This window comes from Rattus norvegicus, chromosome 5 (genome assembly GCF_021556685.1).
Source record: "Rattus norvegicus strain SHRSP/BbbUtx chromosome 5, alternate assembly SHRSP_T2T, whole genome shotgun sequence".
NCBI lineage: Eukaryota > Metazoa > Chordata > Mammalia > Rodentia > Muridae > Rattus > Rattus norvegicus.
Genome location: NC_141538.1, coordinates 144,745,945 through 144,770,683, shown reverse-complemented (window position 1 = coordinate 144,770,683; position 24,739 = coordinate 144,745,945). Strand labels below are relative to the sequence as shown.

The 24,739-nt window shown below is 46.5% G+C and overlaps 1 protein-coding gene across 7 annotated transcripts in view; it reads left to right on the top strand.

Moving 5' to 3' along the window:
• The window catches only part of Ago1 (argonaute RISC component 1), a 51,168-nt gene that overhangs the window by 11,593 nt on the left and 14,836 nt on the right, over positions 1 to 24,739 (top strand). For 2 of the 7 annotated variants that reach the window (NM_001191765.2, NM_001317181.1), the window contains 12 exon segments: positions 4,743 to 4,970; positions 9,746 to 9,929; positions 11,354 to 11,474; positions 11,864 to 12,045; positions 12,437 to 12,573; positions 12,793 to 12,927; positions 13,062 to 13,149; positions 13,766 to 13,913; positions 18,102 to 18,221; positions 18,596 to 18,718; positions 18,852 to 18,985; positions 24,329 to 24,513. In NM_001191765.2, the coding sequence (NP_001178694.1) occupies positions 4,946 to 4,970; positions 9,746 to 9,929; positions 11,354 to 11,474; positions 11,864 to 12,045; positions 12,437 to 12,573; positions 12,793 to 12,927; positions 13,062 to 13,149; positions 13,766 to 13,913; positions 18,102 to 18,221; positions 18,596 to 18,718; positions 18,852 to 18,985; positions 24,329 to 24,513 (1,582 nt within the window). In that variant the 5' untranslated portion in view covers positions 4,743 to 4,945. 7 annotated transcript variants of the gene reach the window in all.

Here is a 24,739-nt window from a genome sequence, read left to right as displayed (position 1 = left end):
AGGTAGATTCCAGGTTGAGGGTTGGGTTGTTATAAGATTGTGACACAGATCGGTGCTTTAGTGCTTGCAAGTGGGAAGCCTTTTGGATTCAGTCCCTGGTGCAAAAGCAGAGGAGATGGGTCAGGATAGAAGAGAGAACGGGGGTTGGGGGGTTGGGTATTTAGCTCAGTGGTAGAGCGCTTGCCTAGCAAGCACAAGCCCTGGGTTTGGTCCCCAGCTCCAAAAAAAAGAAAAGAGAGAGAGAGAGAGAGAGAGAGAGAGAGAGAGAGAGAAGCAGGAAAGGAAGTTAAGTTGTTAGTTCACGTCTCCTAAAGGGTTAAGGTAGCCTGTCGTTGGCTACTGTGTTTGGGATTCATTTGATACAACACAGCTGTACATCTGCATCTGTTGTAGGGTAGATGACTTGTCTGGCTTTTCTACAGCTTACCTTAAGTGATTTCCATCTTGTCTCCTTTTGCCATAGCCCATTCTTTGGTATGGTAACTAATTCTTTGTGCTGGTGTCTGACCTAACCAACTTGTGGTTTTCATATATTGAACATATACTGATCTGTGCTGTGAGTCTCCTCAGATTGGAGCATTTCAAAGGTGGGGATGCTGGGCCCTGGGGCCTTCAGAGACATCACGGTACTGTTACTGAGAAGTCAGATGTGAAGGATGACCCTAAATTTCAGTAGCAGAGTTAGCATTCTTAGACTAAAATGTTCCTGGATTTAACCATTCTTTTCCAGAAGTGACCTTCCCAAAGCTTCTAGATTATCCTATCTTGACAGGCTGAGTTCAGGGTTTGGGGGCAGATATGTTGCAGAAGCCATAAAGTTCTGTGATTTCCAGCCTGAGTGTCAGAACCAGGGACAGCTCCTGTTGCCGTCGCAGCCCCTCCCCTGGCCTGGGCTAGGGGCTAAGGGGTATTCTCACTGCTTTGCTTGTGTTTTATGTTAGAGCATCGGTAACATGATGGTTCCTATGATATGTGCTGATTCTGACCTTTGCACCCTCTGCTAACACCTTTCTCTTGTCCCTCTCTTGCCTGGTTGATTTCTGCTCATTTCTCCCTTGCCTCTAGGGAACTTACCCTGACTATCCTAGGCTGGATTAGATCATTTTACAGTTCTTATGACACATGCATGCGCTTCTGTCATTATACTGAAGGCTTCATTGAAATTACCATCTGTGTTGTTTTTCCTGAATTGTAGAGTTAGCTCAAATCTATCCTTGTATCTTTGTTCGTCTGTATCTCTCTTCGTCTGGAGTATAAAGATCTTGGGGGAGGGGGGACTGATGCTTAAGCTTGGCTGCAGTACCAAGACCAGCAGCCATTACTGCTTTAGTTTGAGGAACTTGGTCTCTCTCCTTTACTCAGTTTTTTGATATGGCTTCTTATTAGATCAGATGCACTTTCTAAAACAAATCACAAACATCTCCGTATTTATTTCTTGCCATTGTTCTTAATTAGTTATTACTAGTCAATTACTACTCATTTCCTTGAAGTTTTCCATTTACTTACCATAGTTTCTTTGTTCTCCTTCTTCTTCTTCTTCTTCTTCTTCTTCTTTCTCTCTCTCTCTCTCTCTCTCTCTCTCTCTCTCTCTCTCTCTCTCTCTTCCTCTCCTTCCCCCTCCCTCCCCACCACCCAGGGGTTTCACACTGTGTTGCCCAAGATAGTAGCAAACTCTTGTGCTCAACAGATGCTCATCTCCTCAGCCTCATGAGTACAGAGAGTATGGTCATATACCACTGTGCCTGTATTCTACAGTGTTTCCAATGTTTAGAAGATGAAAGTACAGATGGGGATACAGGTTTTTTGTTTTTTGTTTTTTTTTTTGGTCATTCTTCCTGTTTCAGTTCTAAGAAGTGAGGGGAAAGGTGATTAGCCCGACACACACACAGATGGGAGGCCCTCTGTGTGTTAGCAGTGGACTAAAAAGCAAGGGTTGAACAGGAAAGAGAGTGAGCCAGTAGATTTCCAGGAATGTATATTAAGAGTTACTGAGTGGCCAGCAAGATGACCCAGTGCGGCAGAAGCACCCACGGCTGAGTTTCATGACCTGAGGTTGATAACTGTGACCTGTATTGTCCTCTGACTTCCACGTGTGGCGATGGTGTGAAAACACACACAACAAAATATAATTTAATAATTAAAAACCAGAGGCCCTGAGTTTGTCAGCCTGAAAAAACCAAATGCTATCTGAATTTCCTTTTACTGCTTTTCCTAGCTGAGAGTAGAACTCCTAAGGGTGAGGGCAGTCTGTGGAGAGGCTCTGACAGCTGGGCCAGAGTGTGACACCACTGTACACTTTCGAGATCAAAAGAGTGACCAGTTCCTTTCCTCAAAATAAACATAAGGCTGAGTCTTGACAGAAGGAGACTCGGGCTCTTAGGGAATGCTGTCCTTCCAACTCACTTAAACCAGGCAAAGGTCTTAACTCAGGGAAAGGTTTTGCTGTGTCTAAAAGTTGTTTTTTTTTGTTTGTTTGTTTTTGGTTTTTTTTCTGTATTTTTTGCTCTATTTAATTCAGCTAAACCCAAATTTACTAATTATCATAGGCACATAGTTGCTTAACAGAAACATATCTGATATGATCCATCTTTTAGGAACTTATTGTGTGGAGGCAGATAGTGACTGATTGCAGCCGCTCCTGTGCTCCCATCCCTTTGGGCCCTGTTCTAAATTCTTTAAATGTTCACAACAGCTAATGATGTAGCTACTACAGCACCAGCATTTTACACAAGAGAAAAACAAGAGACAGAGAAAGGAAATGGTTTGTCTAATGTTACATTGCTAGTGAATGGCAGGGTAAGGATTGAAGCCAAGACAAGCCAGCTCTAGAGCTAGCTTTCTTCTTAACCCCTGGAGAGCACTGGTCCTTAGTGTGGTCCCTAGCTTAGCCACATCTGCATCGTCTGAAAAGTTGATCTCCCCCCCCCCCCCCCACACACACACACACTCTGTTTGTTGGTTCATTCGTTTGAGACAGAGTCTCACTGTGCAGTGCTGGCTGTGCTAGAACTCACTAAGTAAACCAGACTGGCCTTGAACTCACAAGAGATCTGCCTGCCTCTGCCTCCCCAGTGCTGGTTTAAAGGCGTTGTCACCCCACCCAACTGAGCCATACATCCTTTAATTCTGCATAAGGCCTATGACACACTCAGAAGGCAGGGCTCTGTAGTCAGGGTTTTAACAAGCCCTCCAGGTAATTGTGATGATTGCTTTTTGATAAACTCTGCTGAAGGGAAGCTAGGCATGCTAAACTGTGTGTCCTAAGTTCATCTCACTGGTAGGGTGTGAGCGTTGTCCGTCTCCTAGACTCCTAGCCCTTTGGATAGCATCTGATGCAAGGTGGACATTGAAGCCACATAGGAGCTGGGTGTGGTGGAAGGCATCTTTCATCCTAGCATTTCATATTATATAATATAGATAGATAGATAGAGAGAGAGTGATGTTTGAACCAGGTCTCACTATAATTACCCTGTCAGTGCAGACCAAATGGGAAAGTTCTGTGAGACTATCAAGGAAGTAGCTAGGATGTTTCTGGCAAGTTATGATGAAGAGGGTACAAGGAACTATGAGAATGACAATAATTCTGAGAGTGCTTCACGAGCAAGGTAAGCATATCAAGACACAGTTGAAAATGGCAAGTGGACAAGGGAGGACAGGATCCGATATTTTTTTGGCATGTATTTGCAGTTCCTTGAGACAGGACAGATATATGTATTTTGTAGGGGAAAAGAAAGGGTTAGGTTTGGACTTAAATTCGAAGTGTTAGATCCAACTGGAGCTGTCCAGCAGTCGGAAATACGAAGCTGCCACATGGTTATGTATAGATATTTGGGCTTTAAGAGTGCATGAAGCTGTGAAGAGTAGAGGGGAGAGTAGAATATAAAATTCAGGTTAGAACTACAGTGAACAAAACAAGAGGAGCCATTGATGAAAGCTGAACAGGACAGACGTTAGGAGACTTAAGAAAATGTGAAAGCCAAGGAAAGTCTTTTCTTTCTTTTTCTTTCTTTCTTTCTTTCTTTCTTTTTTTTAAGAGACATAGTGTCAGATGTTGCAGAGAGATAATGGAAAGTTAGCCTTTGGATTTTGACACATTAAGCGATTTAGTAGGAGCAAAAGAAAATCTGCTCCACTGCAGATGAAGAAGTGGAGGCAGGTGCTCCCTGCAGATAGAGAGCTCTGTCTCCACACTGCTGTCGAAACTGATACATCGTCCAGAATAGGCCAGGTCTCTAACACATTTGTGGTCTCAGCGCCTGGCCCCACAGCCTGGAAGGGAGGGTGGCATTAATGAGATCAGCAGCTAGGGACTCAGAAAGACTGACTTAGCAGAGGAGGCCAAGACTTAAGAATGAGAGTGATTGGTAGAGGCGGGAGGCAGGGCTCTTGGGTGATTGGGTGTTGGAGGGGAATAGGGTCGGGGAATGAGGTGGGAGCCAGGCTCTGTGTTGATGGCGGGGGCTGTGGGTAGGTTACCAGGGATCTGTTTAGGGAAAAGACAGGGCTCCGGGCTGCAGCCGGGGAAGGGGTGTCGCCCAGCCCCTCCCCTCTTACGCCACTGCACGGTTCCGCCACTGGAGCCCTCCCGCCAGGCTGCACGGCCACAAGTGGCCGCCAGGGGCCGCTGCATGGTCCCCGCGCCCCCGCCCCTCTCCATTGGCCTTTGTTGCCGTCGAGCGCCCCGCTTGACTCGTTCCCGTCCGCCCCCTGGGCCCATCGGTCGCGCCTGCGCACTGGCAGCTACTCGGGCGCTAGCAGGGGGAGCTGCTGCAGGCTCCGCGGCGGCGGCAACGGAGGCTGCGGGGGCGACAGCGCGAGCGGCCGGGCTTCGGGGGGGAGCCGAGCCCGGCCCGGGAGCCCGAGCAGTGCAAGTGCGAGGTACCTAGGCCCCTCACGCTGGACTCCTCAGTCTCCCGGCCGCCTGTCCTCCGCACGGGTATATGGGATGGAAGCGGGACCCTCGGGAGCAGGTAAGGGCCCTCGGGAACCGGGAGCAGTATGTGTTCCAAAGCCCTGGAGGCTCTCGCGGGATAGAGCATGGTTCCAGAGTGAGGAGAGGGGCTCTCAGGGGATGGGGGGCCCATTTTGAAGGGGGTTGTGTGCAGTTCCGGCTGAGAACCATGTGAAGATCTGAGACCTGAGCTGTTTGTCCTAGGAAGCAGTATACTGTCCTGAGGGTGGGAAGTAACCTGGTAGAAAGGCCTGAATGCACGGGAGTCCTTCCGTGAGGTCTGGCGAGGCCTATGGGGAGGCCCGGCAGGTGGCAGGGGGGCGGGCTCCAGGTGTCCAGGAGAGGAGGGGGGCGACACAGATGGGCCTGGAACTACCGCCTGTCGGGGGGCGGGGGCTCGGCCGTGCTGGGCTGGGCTAAGCTAATGCCTCTGGGGAGTAGGCGCCAGGGCTGGCCTCTGAGCTCCGCCCAGCTGGGCCTGAAGCGGGGGGTGAGGGTCAGGGGGCGGTGGGTGGGGATTTAGCCCAGGGATTTCCCCCTTTGGCTGGGGACTTGAGTGGTGGCGCGGGAGCATGCGCGGAGGTACCAGCCTGAAGGGCTGCCCTATGTGGTGGGGGCGTGGCTGTTTGAGTACCCCTCCTGTGCCCCTGGGCTTAGGAGAAGGAGTGCACTGCTGGGTGCAGTCTCTCAGATTCTGATGGCAGTGTACGAATGGAAATTGCCTTCTCTCTTGGGGGTTGGGAGGGTCTCTAATACTTGGTCCTTAAACCCTGGAGTAGCAGTTTCCCAAAGAAAGGGTCCAGATAAACTGCCCGTGTGCCTTTTTCTGCTACATGAGAAGAGAGGGGGATCAAAGCCATGCTTTATAGCTACTTCTCCCTGAAGATAGGCCTTAGGAAAGTGTTGGTCACTGAGAAACCAGGCCTACAAGGTTTTCAAGTTTCTGGACTACTACTGAGGAGAGACAGGAGCTAAGGATATTGTCCTTTTCCTTGAATAAACTCCTTATGTTACAGTATAATGTCTATATAGACCTGTGGCTCCTGTTTCCTGGTGGATCTTTCCCATGGCAGGGGCAAGTCATTAGACTCAAAGCTGCCAAGCTTGTCTGTGTGACAGAAACAAGTTGTTAGGCAGATACTGGTGGCACACACCTTTAATCCCAGTGCCAGGGAGGCAGAGGCAGGCAGATGAATGAATTCAAGGTCAGCCTTGTCTACAAAGAGTTCCAGGACTGCTAAAGCTACACAGAGAAACCCTGTCTCAAAAAAACGAGAGAGAGAGAAGAGAAGAGAAGAGAGAGAGAGAGAAATGTTGGAGGTGAGGTAGCATTGACCCTGATAATCATAGCCCAGACTTTCCTATTTAGAGGAAATACACACACACACACACACACACACACACACACACACACACACACATGTAATACATATATTGGAGAAAAAGCTGGGGCAGGGCTGCCCAGAGGCAACTGGAGTCCTCGTGATGGGCTGTAGACTTAGGATACCTTTTGTGTCATTCTTGGAGCTCATACCTTGTGGTAGAAAAAACCAATCTGAACCCGGAATCCTTTCTGTTACCTCTCACGACCTCCATTTGGTGTGGGGATAACAACAGGATTTTTGTTCACTTTCCAAAGATTTTTGGGAAGTATCTTTGTTTTTCAGGCCACTGGAATTGATCTTAAAACTCTCCCAAGTCTTTGAGTCAGTGATCTGTGAGGGGTACTGATTGTATTCCCCAAACACAAACAGCCTCACTAGGTAGAGTGTAAATCCCAGTTCTCTAGGTTGGAGACCAGAGTAGGACCCATGTCCAGACAGACTGATGAAGGCCCATTGTCCTGAATTGCTAATGATCTTATCCTGATGAATGTGGGGCAGGGTTGTGGGGTGATGAAGAAAGGGGCTTGTTTGTTACAGGAAAGAAGTTTCTAGATGAAGGGCTGGAGCACTGGAGTCAGCTGTGTCTTGGACAAAATGCTAGTGGCTTGGGGTTTGCCTCATCAAAAGCCATAATTAAAATTCAGGCTGAAAACTCTGATGGAGAGACCCCACAACTGGTTCCTTCTGGGGCTGGACTGCTGCTCTCTTGGGAGATGTTGGGAGTATTGTTCTGAGGAGGCTCATGTCCAGATGTGCCTTCAGTGTACTGGTGTGTTCAGGCATGGGGACTGGCCTGGGAGCGCCGTGAGGGTAGAGGTGCTGTCCAACTTATCTGTGGCAGCAGCAGTTGCCTGGTGTCTGGAGGCCCTGACACAGAGTGCATGTTTATTAATTGACTCAGATCATTCAAATGTGAGCATATGGTTAAACTCTGTGCATATTCTGTAATTTGTGTCTATGCATGTGGGTGTTTTAATGTTTATGGACAAATATTTTTGGAGAGATTGGTCTCTTAGTCCTTTCTTACTCACCACCTGATTTACCAAGGGTACACACCCTCTAGTAGTCTGTTGGGTTCTTTAGAAGACGTGTGAGCCTCTGAGTTGCTGGGAAGGAATCCTGAGCCCGGCCTTGAGCTCTGTTACTTTTCCTTCTGCGTGCTGGTTGGGGATGGGGGAGGGGGAGTGTCATTTTCAGGGCCCCTCCCTTCTTGCTTTTGTCTGCAGGGAAGGGCCCCGCCCCTTTCCCCCTAGGCTGGAGCTTTGTCCTCTGTGCTGGGGCCCTCATCTGCATCACAAAGTGGCCGTCTGTCCCTGTCTGGGTCTGAGGGGAAGTGTCTTCCTTTCTCAGACTAAAAGCTGGGGGCAGGGCGAGGTTGGGGAGGAGAGACTGTACAGCTGTGGCGCTTTCCTGGGGATAGATAGAATGGCAAAGAGGTAGTTGTTTCCCCCTGCCTCCTTCCCTAGTTTGGGGATGAAGTGGAGAGATGTTCTCCATTTTCTCTGAACCCTGACCAGGAGCGTGCTCTCTGGCACTGGTGTGCTGTCCAGCTCTGGGATGGTGAGAGCTCCAAGGGGAGTGTCTGTCTCACCTCATCCCTGTAATTTCTGCTTTGCCCTTGGTTCTTCTAGAGGGATGTCTCTCAGAATTTCAACTGATTATTCAGACTAGGAGGCAAAAAGTGAATGGAATCCTAAAACTTGGGAAAGGGAAAGATATATCTGAAAAGGGACAAATGCTTCTGCACAGAGTTTGTGTTTGTTTGGGACAGTTGCAAGCATGGTTGTGTGGTTGTGCACTCTTGTGGTGTGCCTATCGGTTTGTTTGTTCATTTATGTGATATGAGCATATGAAGGACCTGTCTTTATGCCCGGCACTAGCTTGAGCTGTGATTAAGTCAAGTATGGTCCCTTCTTTTGAAACACTGAGTCCTCACTGATGGTGAAGAGCGTATGTAGAACGGTAAGCTTTAGAGCGCTTGCATGTGAGAGGGGTGCGTGTTTGTCAGTGGGGCTCGTATGCAGTATCCATTCAGCCCTTTCTGGGATAGGTGGGACTAGTTTATTAGTTCCCTTGTAGCTGAGTTCTGAGGGACTTGGTATTTTCCTCTGCAGAAAGGGGCTGGGGCTGATTTGACAGGTGGTTTAGAGGGAGTCAAGTCCTTCAGCTTTGGAAGGTGTGCACCTCCCACAAATGACCCACCTCTTCCTGACCCCCCTGCCTAAGATATGCTCCATACCCTCCCACCCCTGTCCCATCCCCCAGTCCTGTGTGTCTATGAAAGCAGAGCTCTGGTAAAGAGGGCGTTTGTCCCTCTTCCACCTATGCTGGTCCTCTCTCTGCTGGAAAGAACAATAGTAGCAGAGGACAAAGGCTCTACTTAGTGTACACACACACACACACACACACACACACACACACACACACACACACACACACGGAGTAGGAGAGGGAGACTGAGGAGCAGTCATGCTGGCCTATCCTAGCCCTTCCTTCCCCAAAGGCCCCTTCTGTTCTGAAATCGATCCTTTCTGCCGTCTGGACCCTCCCTCAGTGTGGAAAGATTTGTGAAGAATGGAAAGTGTCTTATATTCCCTTTCTGACCTGGTGTCTCCCCTCTTACTGTTCTTCCTCCTTCCCGAGCCTTTAGCTTTCTTCATGTGAGCTTTTATTTTCTTCCGTTTCTTCATTCTGCATCTTGATAGTTTTTTCTCTGTACCCCAACCTTGCCCTACCTGTACCCTTCCTTCCCTCCTTTTTTTACCCAATTCAAGGCATTTTCTCTTGTGACCTCCAGATCCGACCTTCTCCCCGCCCTGGCAGCCTCTTCTTAGCCTGCAGATGCTGTCCTTCTACCCTTTTCTTTCTGTCTCCCCAGAGCCAGCATTCCCTGTCTCAGTCCTGTCTCAGGCCCTGCCCTTCCCAGCCTGCCTTTCTTGAGGTTGTTCACCTGTCCACATTAACAGAGGATATCATCCCAAAGTTCTGGTGCCGTTTTGTGTTCTGGATGCTAATGAGTGAAATGAGCTTCTCGAGTAGCACAGAATCAATCGATCGTTCTTAAACTGGCATATACCTACCTGGTAGAGACAGGTGTCTCAATCTAGTAGAGATGGAGGAAAGCGTTGTGAACTAGGAACTTAGCTACTTTTCTTGAACTCATTACACATTTACTTGTTGAAGTTGTAGACACACATTTTCCTAACTGAAGAAAGGTTTAAAACAAAAATAAAAGTAAAATAAGCCATTGGAAAATCCAGTGAGCCTGGGAATGTCCAAGCTGGTGGAAGCCCCTGCTGGGTGAGGAAAAAGGAACGAGACCCACGGTCTTGGTCTGAGAGGCCTTGTCTGATCACAGCAGTTAGAAGATGGCCAGACTCTGTCCTCACTGGCTTCTTTGTCTTCACAGCTGCAGGTGCCTACCTGCCTCCCCTGCAGCAGGTGTTCCAGGCCCCTCGCCGGCCTGGCATCGGCACTGTGGGCAAACCGATCAAGCTTCTGGCCAATTACTTTGAGGTGGACATTCCTAAGATTGACGTCTACCATTACGAGGTGGACATCAAGCCGGATAAGTGTCCTCGCAGAGTCAACCGGTAAGTGATGACTGTGGGTGGCACCGAGTCCAATTTATTAAACAGGGAAAGAGGAAACATGTCGGCCGGAGAACTCTGTAAGAACAGAGCACATTCTAGCACTTGCTGAGATAGGTGACTCCAGAGATTTTAAGAATGAGACTTAGGTAAGGAGCCCAGTAGAGAAGGAGAAGTTAAAAGGCAAGGCTAAAATGGCGGGGGTAAGAGCAAGATGGATGGTGTTCTTGCTTGCAGGGGATGTTCCGGGATGCATATTTGGAGAGATTAATCGTAGAAGAAGCAGATTAAATTGGTTTATTATTACTGGAAAACCATATTCACAATTAAAAACTAGGAATTTTTTTCAACAGTCTTGAGTGTATTTTCAGATATTTTTCTGTGTATACATTCATTATAATATGGACATGAATATATAATACATTTATAGTAATATATTCCCATCAATTACTGTTATTACTTATTAATTATATTAATAACCATATATAATATTACATTATTACATATTATTGTATATGCGTATACACAAACATGTGCATACATATACACATTGGTTTTATACAAGTATTACATATAATACAATATATGTGCATTAATATGTGTATATATGTAATGTATGAGCATATATAATAATAATGTAAGATTCTATATACTTTGTTCAATATTGTCCATTTTTCTGTTTAACCATATATTTTGGAAAATAGTATATATTAGTATATATAAATCTGCCTTATTCTTTTGTGTAGAGCCCTAGATAGTCCTTGAAATGACCACATAATTTGCTTGATCTATTGTGGGATATTTAGGTAGAGTCTAAACTTTGCAACAAGATTGAAACTGTTAAGTATTATATAAAGATACATATTTTCACAGATGTGTGAGTGTATCTGTAAGATAGAAGTCCTAGGAGTGGAATGACTGCCACAAGGCAGTTTAAATTGAGACATTGTCCATTCCTGAGGCAGTGTCAGAAGAACTCAGGAGTAAGACAGAGGAAAAGATGATACAGGAGAGAAAACAGTGGTAAAACTTCCAAGAGCTGGAGAAAGGACTCCTACCCTGTATTTTATTATTTCTAGGCCAGTTCAGATCCGTTCCTTTCTTTCCTTTCTGTCTTTGTTTGGCAGACAGGATAGACCTGGGAACAGGCCCTTCCCCTTCAGAAGGTCTGTGGAGGTCTCATGATCTGAGGACCAACAGTATTACTGTAGGATTTTGGAAGTGTGGGTTCTAAGTGTGGGTTCAAATCAGAAGATGACTTTAATGAAACCTGATGATTCATAGGAATGTTGGAAGCTTGAGGTGTATTGCCACGGAGTAGACCTTAAACATGAGTGTGGTACACGGGATGTTGCCTCAATTTTGAGCTGTTTCCAAAAGCCAGAGTGACAGCCTCAGCCTCCGCGTGCCACGTCTGTGCTTTGCAGGGAGGTGGTGGAGTACATGGTCCAGCATTTCAAACCGCAGATCTTTGGGGATCGCAAGCCTGTGTACGATGGAAAGAAGAACATTTACACAGTTACAGCACTGCCTATTGGCAATGAGAGGGTAAGGCCAGGGCTGAGGCTAGCCCTATAAGCCCAGGGAGGCCCACCTAGTGATCCAGAGATCCTTTTATTTTGTGCTGAAAAGTATATTTTGGGGCCATAATGAATCAGGGTAGACACTTAGTGTACTGTGTGCCTGTCCCCAATAATGAAATTAGATTAGACTTCAAAAAAAAAAAGACTCAAAGGATTTCCTTCTAGATTAAGGGGGCCAGAAGCACTGCAGCATCATCTGTGGAAATCAGGGTGTGGGTCTTTATTCGGGGGTTTTCAGTGTGAGCCCCTGTTGGCTTGGCTTTGGCAGATTGTGGAGTGGGAGACAGTGAGTAGGACAGGAAGACTAATCTGTAGAAATGTGATCGTCACCCTTTTCTTCTTCCCATCTTGAAGGTTGACTTTGAGGTGACCATCCCTGGGGAAGGGAAGGATAGAATTTTTAAGGTCTCCATCAAGTGGCTAGCCATCGTGAGCTGGCGCATGCTGCATGAAGCCTTGGTCAGTGGCCAGATCCCTGTGCCCTTGGAGTCCGTGCAAGCCCTGGATGTGGCCATGAGGCATCTGGCATCTATGAGGTACTGAGTATAGTTATTATCTAAGCTACGAGTGTTGGTAAAACTGCTGTTGGGGGAGGAGGGAGTGAGTGTGTCTTAAGGTCCCTCAGGGAAAAAAAAGAACTGAAGGCCTACCATGCATGTGTGAGGCAAGTATATATACACATGTTTAGATGGTTAGACCCCCGGCCCCATCCTTAGATACCATTTTGGCCTCACTCCATCTATCCCTACAGGGCAGAGAGAAAGGTAGAAACTTAAACAAGGTCAGTCTTAACTATTGGCCCAAGAACAGAGCTGGCATTAAAGCCCTGGTGTCCTGCCTTCCAGGCCAGGGCTCCTCCGTGCCCAGGATGCCTCACAGGGTGGGGGCCTGTGCCCGAGGGACCAGTTCTCTGCCTGTCCCTGCCAGGTACACCCCTGTGGGCCGCTCCTTCTTCTCACCGCCTGAGGGCTACTACCACCCGCTGGGGGGTGGGCGCGAGGTCTGGTTCGGCTTTCACCAGTCTGTGCGCCCTGCCATGTGGAAGATGATGCTCAACATTGATGGTGAGTGGGGAGAGCTATGGAGCCAGGGGCACCCTAAATCCAGTGACCACACTCCCAGCCTCATCCCTCCCAGCTCTGCAACCACAGTCTAATTCCTGTAGCCCTGGCGCCCTGTCCCTGTCCCGGTGCCCTGCAAAGAGGAGAGTACAAATCATAATGCCTCCACTTATTCTTTCCTGAAAGTGTCTGAGCCAAGCTGTCCCTCCCCTGTCCCTACAGTCTCAGCCACTGCCTTCTACAAAGCACAGCCAGTGATTGAGTTCATGTGTGAGGTCCTGGACATCAGGAACATAGATGAACAGCCCAAGCCCCTCACGGATTCCCAGCGCGTTCGGTTTACCAAGGAGATAAAGGGTGAGGACCCACCACCCAAACGGGGAAGAGAAAGCGCCACTTTCTCTAACCCTAAGAGGGAATCCCTCTGGGGAAGGCCAGTGAGGGAACTGAGCAGTCTGTTCCCACCTTAACAAGCAGTGTGTGTCTCTCAGGCCTGAAGGTGGAAGTGACCCACTGTGGACAGATGAAGAGGAAATACCGCGTGTGTAATGTTACCCGTCGCCCTGCTAGCCATCAGACGTAAGTCGGCAGCACCGCTACGCAGGGTCAACCTAGCGCACGGCTAAGCTGTCTGACCCACTTAACGTCTGTGTTGTCAGAATAAGACTTTTCTAGTCTATCTCTGAAGATAAACATCCTTTCCTCGACCTCCCCAGATCATGTCTCTCCATGACTTTTTTTTTCTTTTTTTTTTTTTTCTCGGAGCTGGGGACCGAACCCAGGGCCTTGTGCTTGCTAGGCAAGCGCTCTACCACTGAGCTAAATCCCCAACCCCTTTTCCCTTCTTAATCTCTTAGTTTCTTCCTTGGACCTTTACTGTAAAACACGAGTGAGTGGTCCACCGACTACTGTTGGGTCTGTCCTGATGAAATACTGTGGTCCCCTTTCTTCATCCCAGGCTATGCTGGACTCTTACCTTTAGTAGGCATCCACTCGGGCTTTAGAAGTACAGAGGAGGGAGATGGGTTGGCCTTTTGGAACGGCTCTGTCATCTTCAGGCTTTCCAGTGAAGCCTTGTAGCGATTGCCTTTCTGAGAGCAGCCACGATGAGAGGCCTGAGGCGGTCTTTGGTTGTGGCTGTGGAGAGGTGGGGTTGACACTGAATTATGATGCTTCCTTCCCTTCCTCCAAACAGGTTTCCCTTGCAGCTGGAGAGCGGACAGACCGTGGAGTGCACCGTGGCACAATATTTCAAGCAGAAATACAACCTTCAGCTCAAGTATCCTCACCTGCCCTGCCTGCAAGTTGGGCAAGAGCAGAAGCATACCTATTTGCCCCTCGAGGTAAGGCTGCCTGCCAGAGAGTACGGCTTGGCCGACACTGGTCCTGGACGTCTCTTGAGCCGGTCACAGTCTCCTTTCCTCATTTTCAAGTTTGAGAAGTTGATGTTCTAGAAAGCTTTAAGGTTGTTTTTGTATGAAGTCTAGACTTCCTACTGGCTAAATTCTGTTCTTTTTTTTTTTTTTTTTTTGGTTCTTTTTTTTGGAGCTGGGGACCGAACCCAGGGCCTTGCGCTTCCTAGGCAAGCGCTCTACCACTGAGCTAAATCCCCAACCCCTAAATTCTGTTCTTATCCCTGCCTTTATTTTTATCTTCTTCCAGGACTCCTAGGCAAAAGGGCAAGCTGTGTTTGTTTGTTTGTTTGTTTGTTTGTTTGTTTGTTTGTGTGAGTGGTTGGCTGGCTGACTGACTGGCTGGCTGGCTGGCTGACTGACTGGCTGACTGGCTGGCTGGCTAGCTGGCTAGCTGGCTGGCTGGCTGGCTGGCTTACTGGTTGGTTGAGACATGTCTCCAGCCCAGGCTGGCCTTGAACTCACATTTAGACAGGGATAACATTGAACTTCTGATCCTCCTGTCTCCTTCCAGGGTTAGAGATTGTAGGCATACACTACCACGTGCATTTATGGGGTATTGGGGATTGAACCCAAAGTTTTATGTATGCTAGGCAAGCCCTTTGCCAACTGAGCTACATCCCCAGCCTTATTATATAGTATTGGGGTTTTTTGCACATGGTCAGGGCAGAGATTTCAGATACTCACATACATGCTATCTCTTAATTTCTCTTTCCTGCGGTCTGCAGTTAGGGATAATGAGTAACCTGAGAATTTTTATATCTTATTCTACAGGAAAAAAAAAAAACAAAACCCAGAGACAAACATTACCTGTGATGTAAATCCCATTACCCCAGTGGTTGATGTGCTGTCTTCTGGGAAAGTTTTAAATCTCCAGAGATTTTCATGCCTTTGTAATTCACAGACAGACCTTTGAAATGCAGAATGCAGCCATCAGCAAGAGGATAGTGATACTCAGGACAGATTAAGGAGGGGGGTGGGGGTCCCTCCTCTCTCATGGAACTTTTACAGGTCAAGGGATAGAAGTAAGGATATGGGGTCAAGGGTGGCCTCTTTTAGGAGACATTTGATCTGAGTTCCAAATTATGGCCACCATCCTTGTACTAATAGCAGGGACAAGGGACACACTTCCCTGGCAAGAGGAACAGCTTCTAAAGCGAGACATCTGGATCTTTCTGAGGGACAGACAGACTGAGGGCTGTAGTATGTGAGGGGAGAGTGAGTAATAGGTGACAGTGGTGGACGGGCTGGAGGGTCAGATTACAACGACTCTTGTGGAGGATTTAAAAAAAATAATGGCTTTATCAAGATATAATTGACATTATAAAAATATGACCATGTATAATTCAGTAGCTGTTAGTGTATTTGCACAGTTATTCAGACATCACCAGTGTTTAATTCCAGTATGTCTTATCCCCTCCAGACGAAAGCCCGTACCCCCTAGTAACCATTAAGTTATTTTCCAGCGCCTGCTTTGGACAAGTTATGTAAACAAAATCGCACATTTTTATAAATGGCTTCCTTCCTTTCCTTTTTCCCTTTTTAATTTATTTAGCGTGCGTGAGTATGAGGGTGTCAGATCCCATGGAACTGTAGTTACAGACAGTTAAGAGTTGCCATGTGGGTGCTGGGAATTGCACCTTGGACCTTGGAAGAGCAGCCAGTGCTCTTAGAGCCGTCTCTTCAGCCCATCCGTTTGGCTTTTTGAGATGGGTTTCTCTGTGTAACAACAGCCCTGGAGCTTGCTTTGTAGACCAGGCTGGCCTTGAGCTCACAGAGATCCACCTGCCTCTGTCTCTGGAGTGGTGGGATTAAAGATGCACCAGACCTGGCTGTGACTGGCTTCTTTCACTTAGCATAATTATTCCAAGGTTCCTCTTTGTTGCTTTGAGGGTGGTGTTTTTATCTGTACCTACATCATTTTATGTCTTCAACATTGATGGACATTTCTGTTACACTTCTTGGGTGATAGAAAAAAAATACTGCCGTTAACATTTACTTCCTTGGTTCCCTGAACACAGTTTAATTTGTCTTGCATACATGTGTAAGAGTGACATTAAAACTGTGAACTCATCTCCCGTCTCCCGTTTTACTGTCCTGTCAGCAGTGAATGAAGGTTCTGGTTTCTAGTCAGGTGGATTTTAATTATATTGGAATCCGCGTGGGAATCTGTGTTTAAGTAAGAGAATAAGGATTATTTGAAGCTTCTCAGATAGGAACTAAAACAGCCAGTGCCACCAACCTAGGTCTTTGAATTTCTTGTAGTCATTCAGGCCACAGAGCGACTCAGCAAAGTCTTTCATGTTCAAGTCAGTTCATTCCTGCGTTAATCTTTTCTTTTCGACATTGCAGCCGTCTGTGTATGACATGAAAGTTGCTGTTGTAAACATTGAGTGGCAGGTTCTGTGACATTGTTTTTGCACTGTTATGTGACTCTCGCCAGAAAGTTTTCCTCATCCAGAACTGAAGCATTCAAGCCAACCTCCCACCTCCAGCCTTGGCGCTCTCTGCTCTGCTTTCTCCTCCTAGGAACTGACTACTTCTCTAGGCTCACTATGCAGTATAAGCATAGTTTTACCCCTTTTGACTGGCTTATTTCACTTAACATGATGTCCTCAAGGTCACCGAGGGTGTGGCGTGTTGGGATTCTCTCCTTTTTAAAGAGTGTATACCACATTTGGTTTATATTTTCTAATGCCGATGGACACGTGACTAGCAACTATGTAACACTGCTATGAACCAATCTGTGCAAACTCTCTTCTCTTGAGTCCATCGCCAGAAGTGGAGTTGCTGGCTCGTATGTTAATTATACATGTGATGTAGTGAGGAATCACAGTGCCATTTCCACAGCTGCTTCACCAGCGTGTATTCCCACCAGCAATGTGTAGAGTTCCGGTTTCTCAGCATCCCTCTTAGTGTTCTGTCAGTGCTAGGTCTGAAGCTAAGCCCCGGAGTGCCACTGTTTGAGTGCAGCTCCTCAGGTCTGGGTACGCGTGGGAATTCTTTGAAATGTGGAATTCGAAAGCAGGTGACCTTGGCCTGGCTTTCCTTCCCATTGTTTACTCTGAACCCTGGGAGCTAGAACTTAAAAGCCAGTGCATGCAGAGCCCTGTTTTCTTGATATCACAACATCCTCAGGCAGTGTTTTTATTTGCTTTTAATTAATTTGCTGAGGAGAAAGGGTTGAATCTCAGAGCCAGTTAAGAGTCTAGCCCAGCGGCTCTCTGAGAGTTCAAGACCAGCCTGGGCTACAGCTACAAAGTGAGTTCCAGGACATCCAGGGCTACAAGAGAAACCCTCTCTCCAAAAAGAGCGAGAGAGAGAGAGAGAGAGAGAGAGAGAGAGACCAAGAGAGACAGAGAGAGACAAAACAGACACACACTAGCCAGCCCAAGGTACCATCATGTAAAATTAAAGCTGCACTCCAAACCTAGGCCTTCTGAAAGCACTTGGCTTTCCCCTCTGGTGTACGCTTTACTGGAAGCCAGTCTTGGTTGTCATTATTTCTGATCTTCATCGTGCGTGCAGGACAGGAGACAGGTAGCAGGATATTCATCAAACTAACAAAGAACACTGCCGACCAATAGAAACGGTGGTGTCTGTGGCTGGAGATACTGCTCAGTTGGTAGATTGCTTGCCTAGGATGCATGAGGCCCTGAGTTCAGTCTCTGAACACACCGCTTATACGCCCATCCTCCCCAACACACACAGACAAAAGGAAGTCGTGATTTGTGTGTTTTTATATCTCAGGGCTCAAGAATTTTCAGCCATCTCTATTCCTCCCAGTTGGTTGGAAATGGAGCAACTACCTTCCTCCTGCCCTGAAGAGCTGCTGTAGGAGCCTGATTTGCTTATTGGGATTTTAACGCTCAAAAGATCTGTGTGCTTAGTCCTGGGGTAAATCTGAGTGCAGTGTTCTAGACACCCTATAGGATAGTAGTTATTCTCATCTAACACATGAAACCTGATCCCAGATCCACCCTGGATTTTAAACTTTTGGTCACAATGTATTTTTACATAGAGGGTTCTGCAGTTCTCTTCCCATGATTGATAGCTAAGATACCTTAGAGGTATAGTCTGTTTTCAGGCCTTAACTACTCCTCTGCCTTGTTTCCTCAGGTCTGTAACATTGTGGCTGGGCAGCGGTGCATTAAGAAGCTGACTGACAACCAGACTTCAACCATGATAAAGGCTACAGCTAGGTCGGCCCCAGACAGACAGGAGGAGATCAGTCGCCTGGTCAGTGGGACTGCTGAACAGTACATGCTGTTCACTGAGCCTCTGGGGCCCTTGGTAGAATAGACGCTTTAATGGTCGGTCCAGTAAGACCTTCCTTCAGAAAAACCCAAGTCTGGTTTATTGTCTGGGACTTTGCAGGGCTGTTTCTTGTTTCTTGAGCCTTTAGCTACTTCTCTTTTCCCCTCCTTTATAACAACTCCCATTTCCACTCCTCCTCCCTTCATCTTCTAGTTCTCCCACCCCCTTTTTAGGGCTTTTGTGTGTGTGTGTGTGTCAGCCTCAGCTTCTCTTCAGGGCCCTCTCCTTGGGACCCAGAAGGTGAACAGTGTTCCCAAGCTGCCTGTGTCCTGAGGTCGCCTTATCTTGCTCTGCAGATGAAGAACGCCAGCTACAACTTGGATCCCTACATCCAGGAATTTGGAATCAAAGTGAAGGATGACATGACGGAGGTGACGGGGCGAGTGCTGCCGGCGCCCATCTTGCAGTACGGCGGCCGGGTGAGCAGGGTCAGGGCCAGACAAAGTCTCTGGGGCATATGGGGGTAGTTGGGCTGCATAGCTCAGGGGATTTTGTTCCCCTCACATGACTCTACTGAGGCTCACCTGGGCGCCCCCCTCTGCCTATCCCTAGAACCGGGCCATTGCTACACCCAACCAAGGTGTCTGGGACATGCGTGGGAAACAGTTCTACAATGGGATTGAGATCAAAGTCTGGGCCATCGCCTGCTTCGCACCCCAAAAACAATGTCGAGAAGAGGTGCTCAAGTAAGGATGATAGAGGGTTGGGGTTGGGGTTGGGTGGGTGGGAAGGATCCTAGAGCTGTGAATCCCACAATCTCTAGGTGCCAGAACTGACCTGCGATTTGCCCTTTCTCTTTGAACTCATTCTACATTGTCGCTTCTGACTTACATGTCCGCCTAGTCTTTTCTGTCCATCTGTGGTCAGATGAGTTCAGGAGCCATAGGCACTTCAGGAATGAATTTTAGGGTATGACTCTCCTAAGGCAGGCCTGAGTCATCTTATTGTTCTAATTATCATAATTGGTAATAAATAGCAGTGGTAATAACTATAATATTTATGCTAACACTACACTTAAGTGACTAATGTACTTTATTTCATCCTGATAGTAAGTAGGTGGTGTTTTCGTTGCTTTTCTATAGCCATAATGAAACACCACAACCAAGGTAACTAATAAAATAAAAGGTTTATTGGGCCTTAGAGTTCCAGATGGTGTGTCTCTGACCATCATGACAGCAGGTTGGCAGCAGGAAGCAGTAGCTGTGAGTTTGCTTCTGGTCCACAAGCATGAGACAGAGACACTGAGAGTGCAGTGGTCTTTAGAAACCTCAGAGCCCACCTCCACAGACACCCCTCCTCCATCAAGACTACCCCTTCTGGGCTGGAGAGATGGCTCAGCGGTTAAGAGCACCGACTGCTCTTCCAGAGGTCCTGAGTTCAAATCCCAGCAACCACATGGTGGCTCACAACCACCTGTAAAGAGATCCAATGCCCTCTTCTGGTGTGTCTAAGACAGCTACAGTGTATTCATATATAATAAATAAATAAATCTTTAAAAAAAAAAAAAAAAGACTACCCCTTCTATTCCTTCCCAAAGAGCTTTACCAGTTGGAGACCAAGCATAGGCTCATATATGAGCCTATGGGGGCAATTCTCATCCAGACCATCATATGTGGTAATATTTTAGGAGACTAAGGCTGAAAGAAGTTAAATAACTTGTCCAAAGTGTACAGATCAAGAAGGTTCAGAGTTAAGATCAAATCAGCTCCAAAACTTATATTTCTAATTAGAATTTGTGTGTGTGTGTGCGTGTGTGCATGTTTCTGTAAAGCACCAGCAGCTAGTCCTTTGAGCTGTGGTCAGCAGCATAATTAAATCAGATCAAAGTAATCTGATCACCGAGAGGCTAGGAGTAGGTGGCAGCAAGAAGCAAAAGATATTGCCAGTAGCTTAATGAAACAGATTAAAGAAGTAGCAGCCTGAGTGAGTAAATAAATAGAAAAGTCACTTGACACTTTTCCTATAGTCTTTCTTCTTTAAACGTTTTATTGATTTATCTTAAAACACCAAAAAGTACACACACATAAAAGACACAGTTCCGTTCTTGCTGTCTTTTTAAGTGGGGGTTCTGTGGATATGATCTGTATCGTTGTATTCTGAAATGCGGAAGTTAGTGGAGCTGACTGGTTTGGTTTTGACCAAGGTAATGGAGATTTGTGCCTTTGATGTCTGTATAAGAATCACTTCATCAGCACCCCCTGTGCAGGCCCGCGTCCTCCCTTCTCTTACACAGGCATGTTGCCACCACCATCATCATTGTAGTTTGTTTCCTTGTTTGTTCTTTGGTCTCCTTTCTTGAATTCTTTAGATTCAGGCTAGGCTGTTTCTGTGTCTGGTCTGGCCTTGTGTGGATAGTCCCTAACAGTCCTGAAGAGGTCCCAGCTCTGCCCTCACACAGCCTGTCACCTCACTGAGAGCCTGATCTTTTCTCCCTTCTTTGTCCTGCCCTTGTCTACTTTGTTTGTTCCTTTGCGTGGAGGGGAGGGGAGAGGAGTTGGCACTGGCTTTGTTTTTGTCTTAATAATCTATAGCTTTGGCCTTTGGGGTTTACCAGGAACTGATAGACCTATTCTCTCAGGTTTGGAGAAGTTCAATGCATCAGGCACCTTTTTTTCTTCTTAGTGACCACTACATATAGGGAATTAAAAAAAAAAAAAAAGGTGGCTATTGTGTCATGAGTGGGAACTAACTTAACGCGTGGGTCTGGATCAGAGCTAAAGATTCCTGAGTTTTGAGCCATGGCATGTAGAGGAGACTTTGTAGGGACCATGCATAGAAAGTAGAAGTTAAAAACACAACTTAGAAGAATTGGAAAGTAAATGAAACAAGAACTCCTAGAGGAGTATAGAGGAGGACATAGGACTCAGCGCATACAGAAAGCCTCCTTTTCCCAAAGAACATGGCAGGAGACGGAGGCCACTGTGGGGATGGAAAAAAAATTAGTCCGTGATGAATGAACTAATTCAGTCCTATTAATTTTTGTCTGTCTTTATCACTGTAGCTGTGTCTGTTAGGATACGGCTTTGCACATTCTAGATAGCTCGATAATTTTTGGTTCCTAGCACCAGACATAGTATCCCAATCATAGTGTGGTAGTGGAGGGAAGAGAGGGAATAGCCATTTCCTGAAGGAAAGACCCATTAATGAAGTCTGGTGAAACCAAATTTGATTGATGTTTGGTAGCTACAACAGTATAAGAAACAGGAAAGGAAGAAATGTCTTTAGCAGTCCATCAAAGCCCCGTCTCTTTATCGGAGGCAGTGGTTAGCTTGTAGTGATATTTATTCACTCTTTGTTTGCTTTCATTTAATTTTTGAGTGAGAACGTTGACACAGCATCGTTGGGATAGAGTGTCTCAGGCCAGCTTCGAACTCGTGGTCCTGCCTCAGTCTCCATGATGGGCTTATGAGTACATGTGTGCCTTGAGACCTGCAGGTTGTAGATCTTAAATGTTATTTGTTTGTTTAACAAATATGTTTTTAAAATAATAATGTAGCTAGACTGACATGATGGCTCATACCTACAACCTCAGCACTCAAAATGCAGAAATCGTCTCCTCTCTGAAGTCATCTGGGGCTGCATACTGTGAATTCCAAGCCAGTCAGGCCTACATAGTGTCTCTAAAAACCAAAATAATAGTCTTAGGGTTTCTTTCTTTCTTTCTTTCTTTTTTAAATTATATCTTTATTTTCTGATATGAGTACACTGTAGCTGTCTCCAAACACACCAGAGTAGATGGCTATGAGCCACCATGTGGTTGCTAGGAATTGAACTCAGGACCTCTGGAAGAGCAGTACAGTGCTCTTAACCACTGAGCCATCTCTCCAGCCCCAGTCTTAGGGTTTCTGTTGCTGTGATACAACACCATGACCACAGGAAGGAAAGGGTTTATTTTATTTACACTTCCACCTCACAGTCCATCCCTGAGGGAGTCAGGACAGGAATTCAAGGCAGCAGCCTGAAGGCAGGAACTGAAGTAGAAACCTTGGAGGGGTGCTGCTTACTGGCTTGCTCTTCTTGGCTTGCTCAGCCTGCTTTTTTATGCACCAGAGGATACTGCTTGAGGGTAGTGCCACCCACTTGGGCTGGGCCCTCGTCTCATCAATTACTAATTGAGAAAATGCCTTATAGTCTTTTCTGCAGATGTATCTTGAGACATTTTCTCAGTTGAGCATCCCTTCTCTTAAATGGCTCTAGCTTTTTGTTAAGCTGATGAAAAGTTAGCCAGCACGATAGTAATAATGATGATGACAGCAGAGATAATAATATGTAGACCACGTCCACCGTCAACATTCAGAGTTTTATCATATTTACCTCTCTTTTAAAAATGGTAAGTTTAGCTGGGCATGGTGGGGCACACTTTCAAACTCAGCATACAGGAAGCAGAGACAGAAGGATTTCTATGAGTTTGAGGCCAGTCCAGTCTACAAAGCAAGTTTCAGGACAGTCAGGACTGGTATACAGAGAAACCTTGTCTCAAACAAACAAACAAACAAACAAACAACTAAGAAAAAGCTTGACATTATTTGGTGTCCTTCATACTCTTCCTTTCTGGTACGGTTGCTGCATGAATTGTAAGCTTTTTTTTTTTTTTTTTTTTTTCTTATTAGAAGCCCAGGCCAGGCATGGTGGGGCCCATGCGCGCACACACACACACACACACACACACACACACACACACACACACATTTTTATTTTATCTATATAAGTACACTGTCGCTGTCTTCAGGCATAGCAGAAGAGGGTATCAGATCTCATTACAGCCACCATGTGGTTGCTGGGATTTGAACTCAGGATCTCTAGAACAGCAGCCAGTGCTCTTTTTTTTTTTCTTTTTCTTTTTTTTCGGAGCTGGGGACCGAACCCAGGGCCTTGCGCTTGCTCGGCAAGCGCTCTACCACTGAGCTAAATCCCCAACCCCTGCAGCCAGTGCCCTTAACCACTGAGCCATCTCTCCAGACCGAATTGTAATCTTTTTTGTCTAATTTTTTCATGGATGTATATATGATTGTAATTTCGTGATATAACTTTCAATTTTTCTGCCTTACCTAATTTTTAAATATGTGAAAAATCACTTCCTGGACTGTTGATATGTATATGGTATATATTTTTGAAACATTCATTTCTCTTCATTTTGCACATCACTGCTTTTTTTTTTTTTAATTTATTTCATGTATATAAGTACACTGTAGCTGTCTTCAGACACACCAGAAGAGGCATCAGATCCCATTACAGATGGTTGTAAGCCACCATGTGGTTGCTGGGAATTGAACTCAGGACCTCTGGAAGAGCAGTCAGTGCTCTTAACCACTGAGCCATCTCTCCAGCCCGACTGCTTTCTTTTATCAATTAAGTTTGTCAGTGCCAAGCGTGAAACCAAGACCTGTCCACACTAGGCATGCACTCCACTGATGATTGCGTTCACTTTAAGTAATAAGATTTTTACAAATTCTATGTTTGCCACCCACTTTTGTATATATGGTAGCTTGGTTACTTTTACTGTATTACATCCCTCTTTACCATGCTGTTGCTTTTCTCAGGGTAAAACCTAAAGTCAGGAAAGAAGCGTACTTAATAATTGGCTCTTTCCTTAGTGAGCCAGTGTGGGGAGGAGTGTGACTTTCCCTGAGCATCTCTGCTTTCACCACTAGTAGAGCCTCATTTACTTTGGGCATCTGCCTGTTTTTTCTCACTCTTTGGACATGGAGTACAGGTATCCACAGGTCTCAGCCTAGACAAGGGGCTTGTTGTGTCTAGGTTCTCTTCACTGAGAATTCCCACAAGCCCCGTGTCTAGACTCTTTTCAGTTGAGCAAACTCTGCCTTGTTTGGACTCTACTGTAAATGTACTTTTTGCATCAGCTGTGGTTGGGTCCTCACCTCATGTTAGAATCTCCCAATGTGAACACTCAAGATGGAGGCACCAGGTCCATCAGACTTAGTGGGATTCATTATGTCCTGCCATGACATCAGGTCCATTGGATTCAGTGGGATTCATTTCATCCTGCCATGACCATGTTTGTGCCACAGGAACTTCACGGACCAGCTTCGGAAGATCTCCAAGGATGCAGGGATGCCCATCCAGGGTCAGCCATGTTTCTGCAAATACGCACAGGGGGCGGACAGCGTGGAGCCCATGTTCCGGCATCTCAAGAATACCTACTCAGGACTGCAGCTCATTATTGTCATCCTGCCCGGGAAGACGCCGGTGTATGGTACAGTTCTCCTGGGACAGTGACTATAATGATAGGATTCAGTTCATGGTAGCCCTTGCCCTCTTGGGGCCTCTAGGGTGGAGTCAGCGGAGAAATCTGGCTTTCCCCAGAGATGGTCATTAATGTCAGGGGTTTGTTTGTTTGTTGTTTGTGTTCTTAAATCAAAGAAATATTCCGTGTGAGCTATTGAGTCATTCAGCTTTGCTTACCTGTTCACACGCCATCA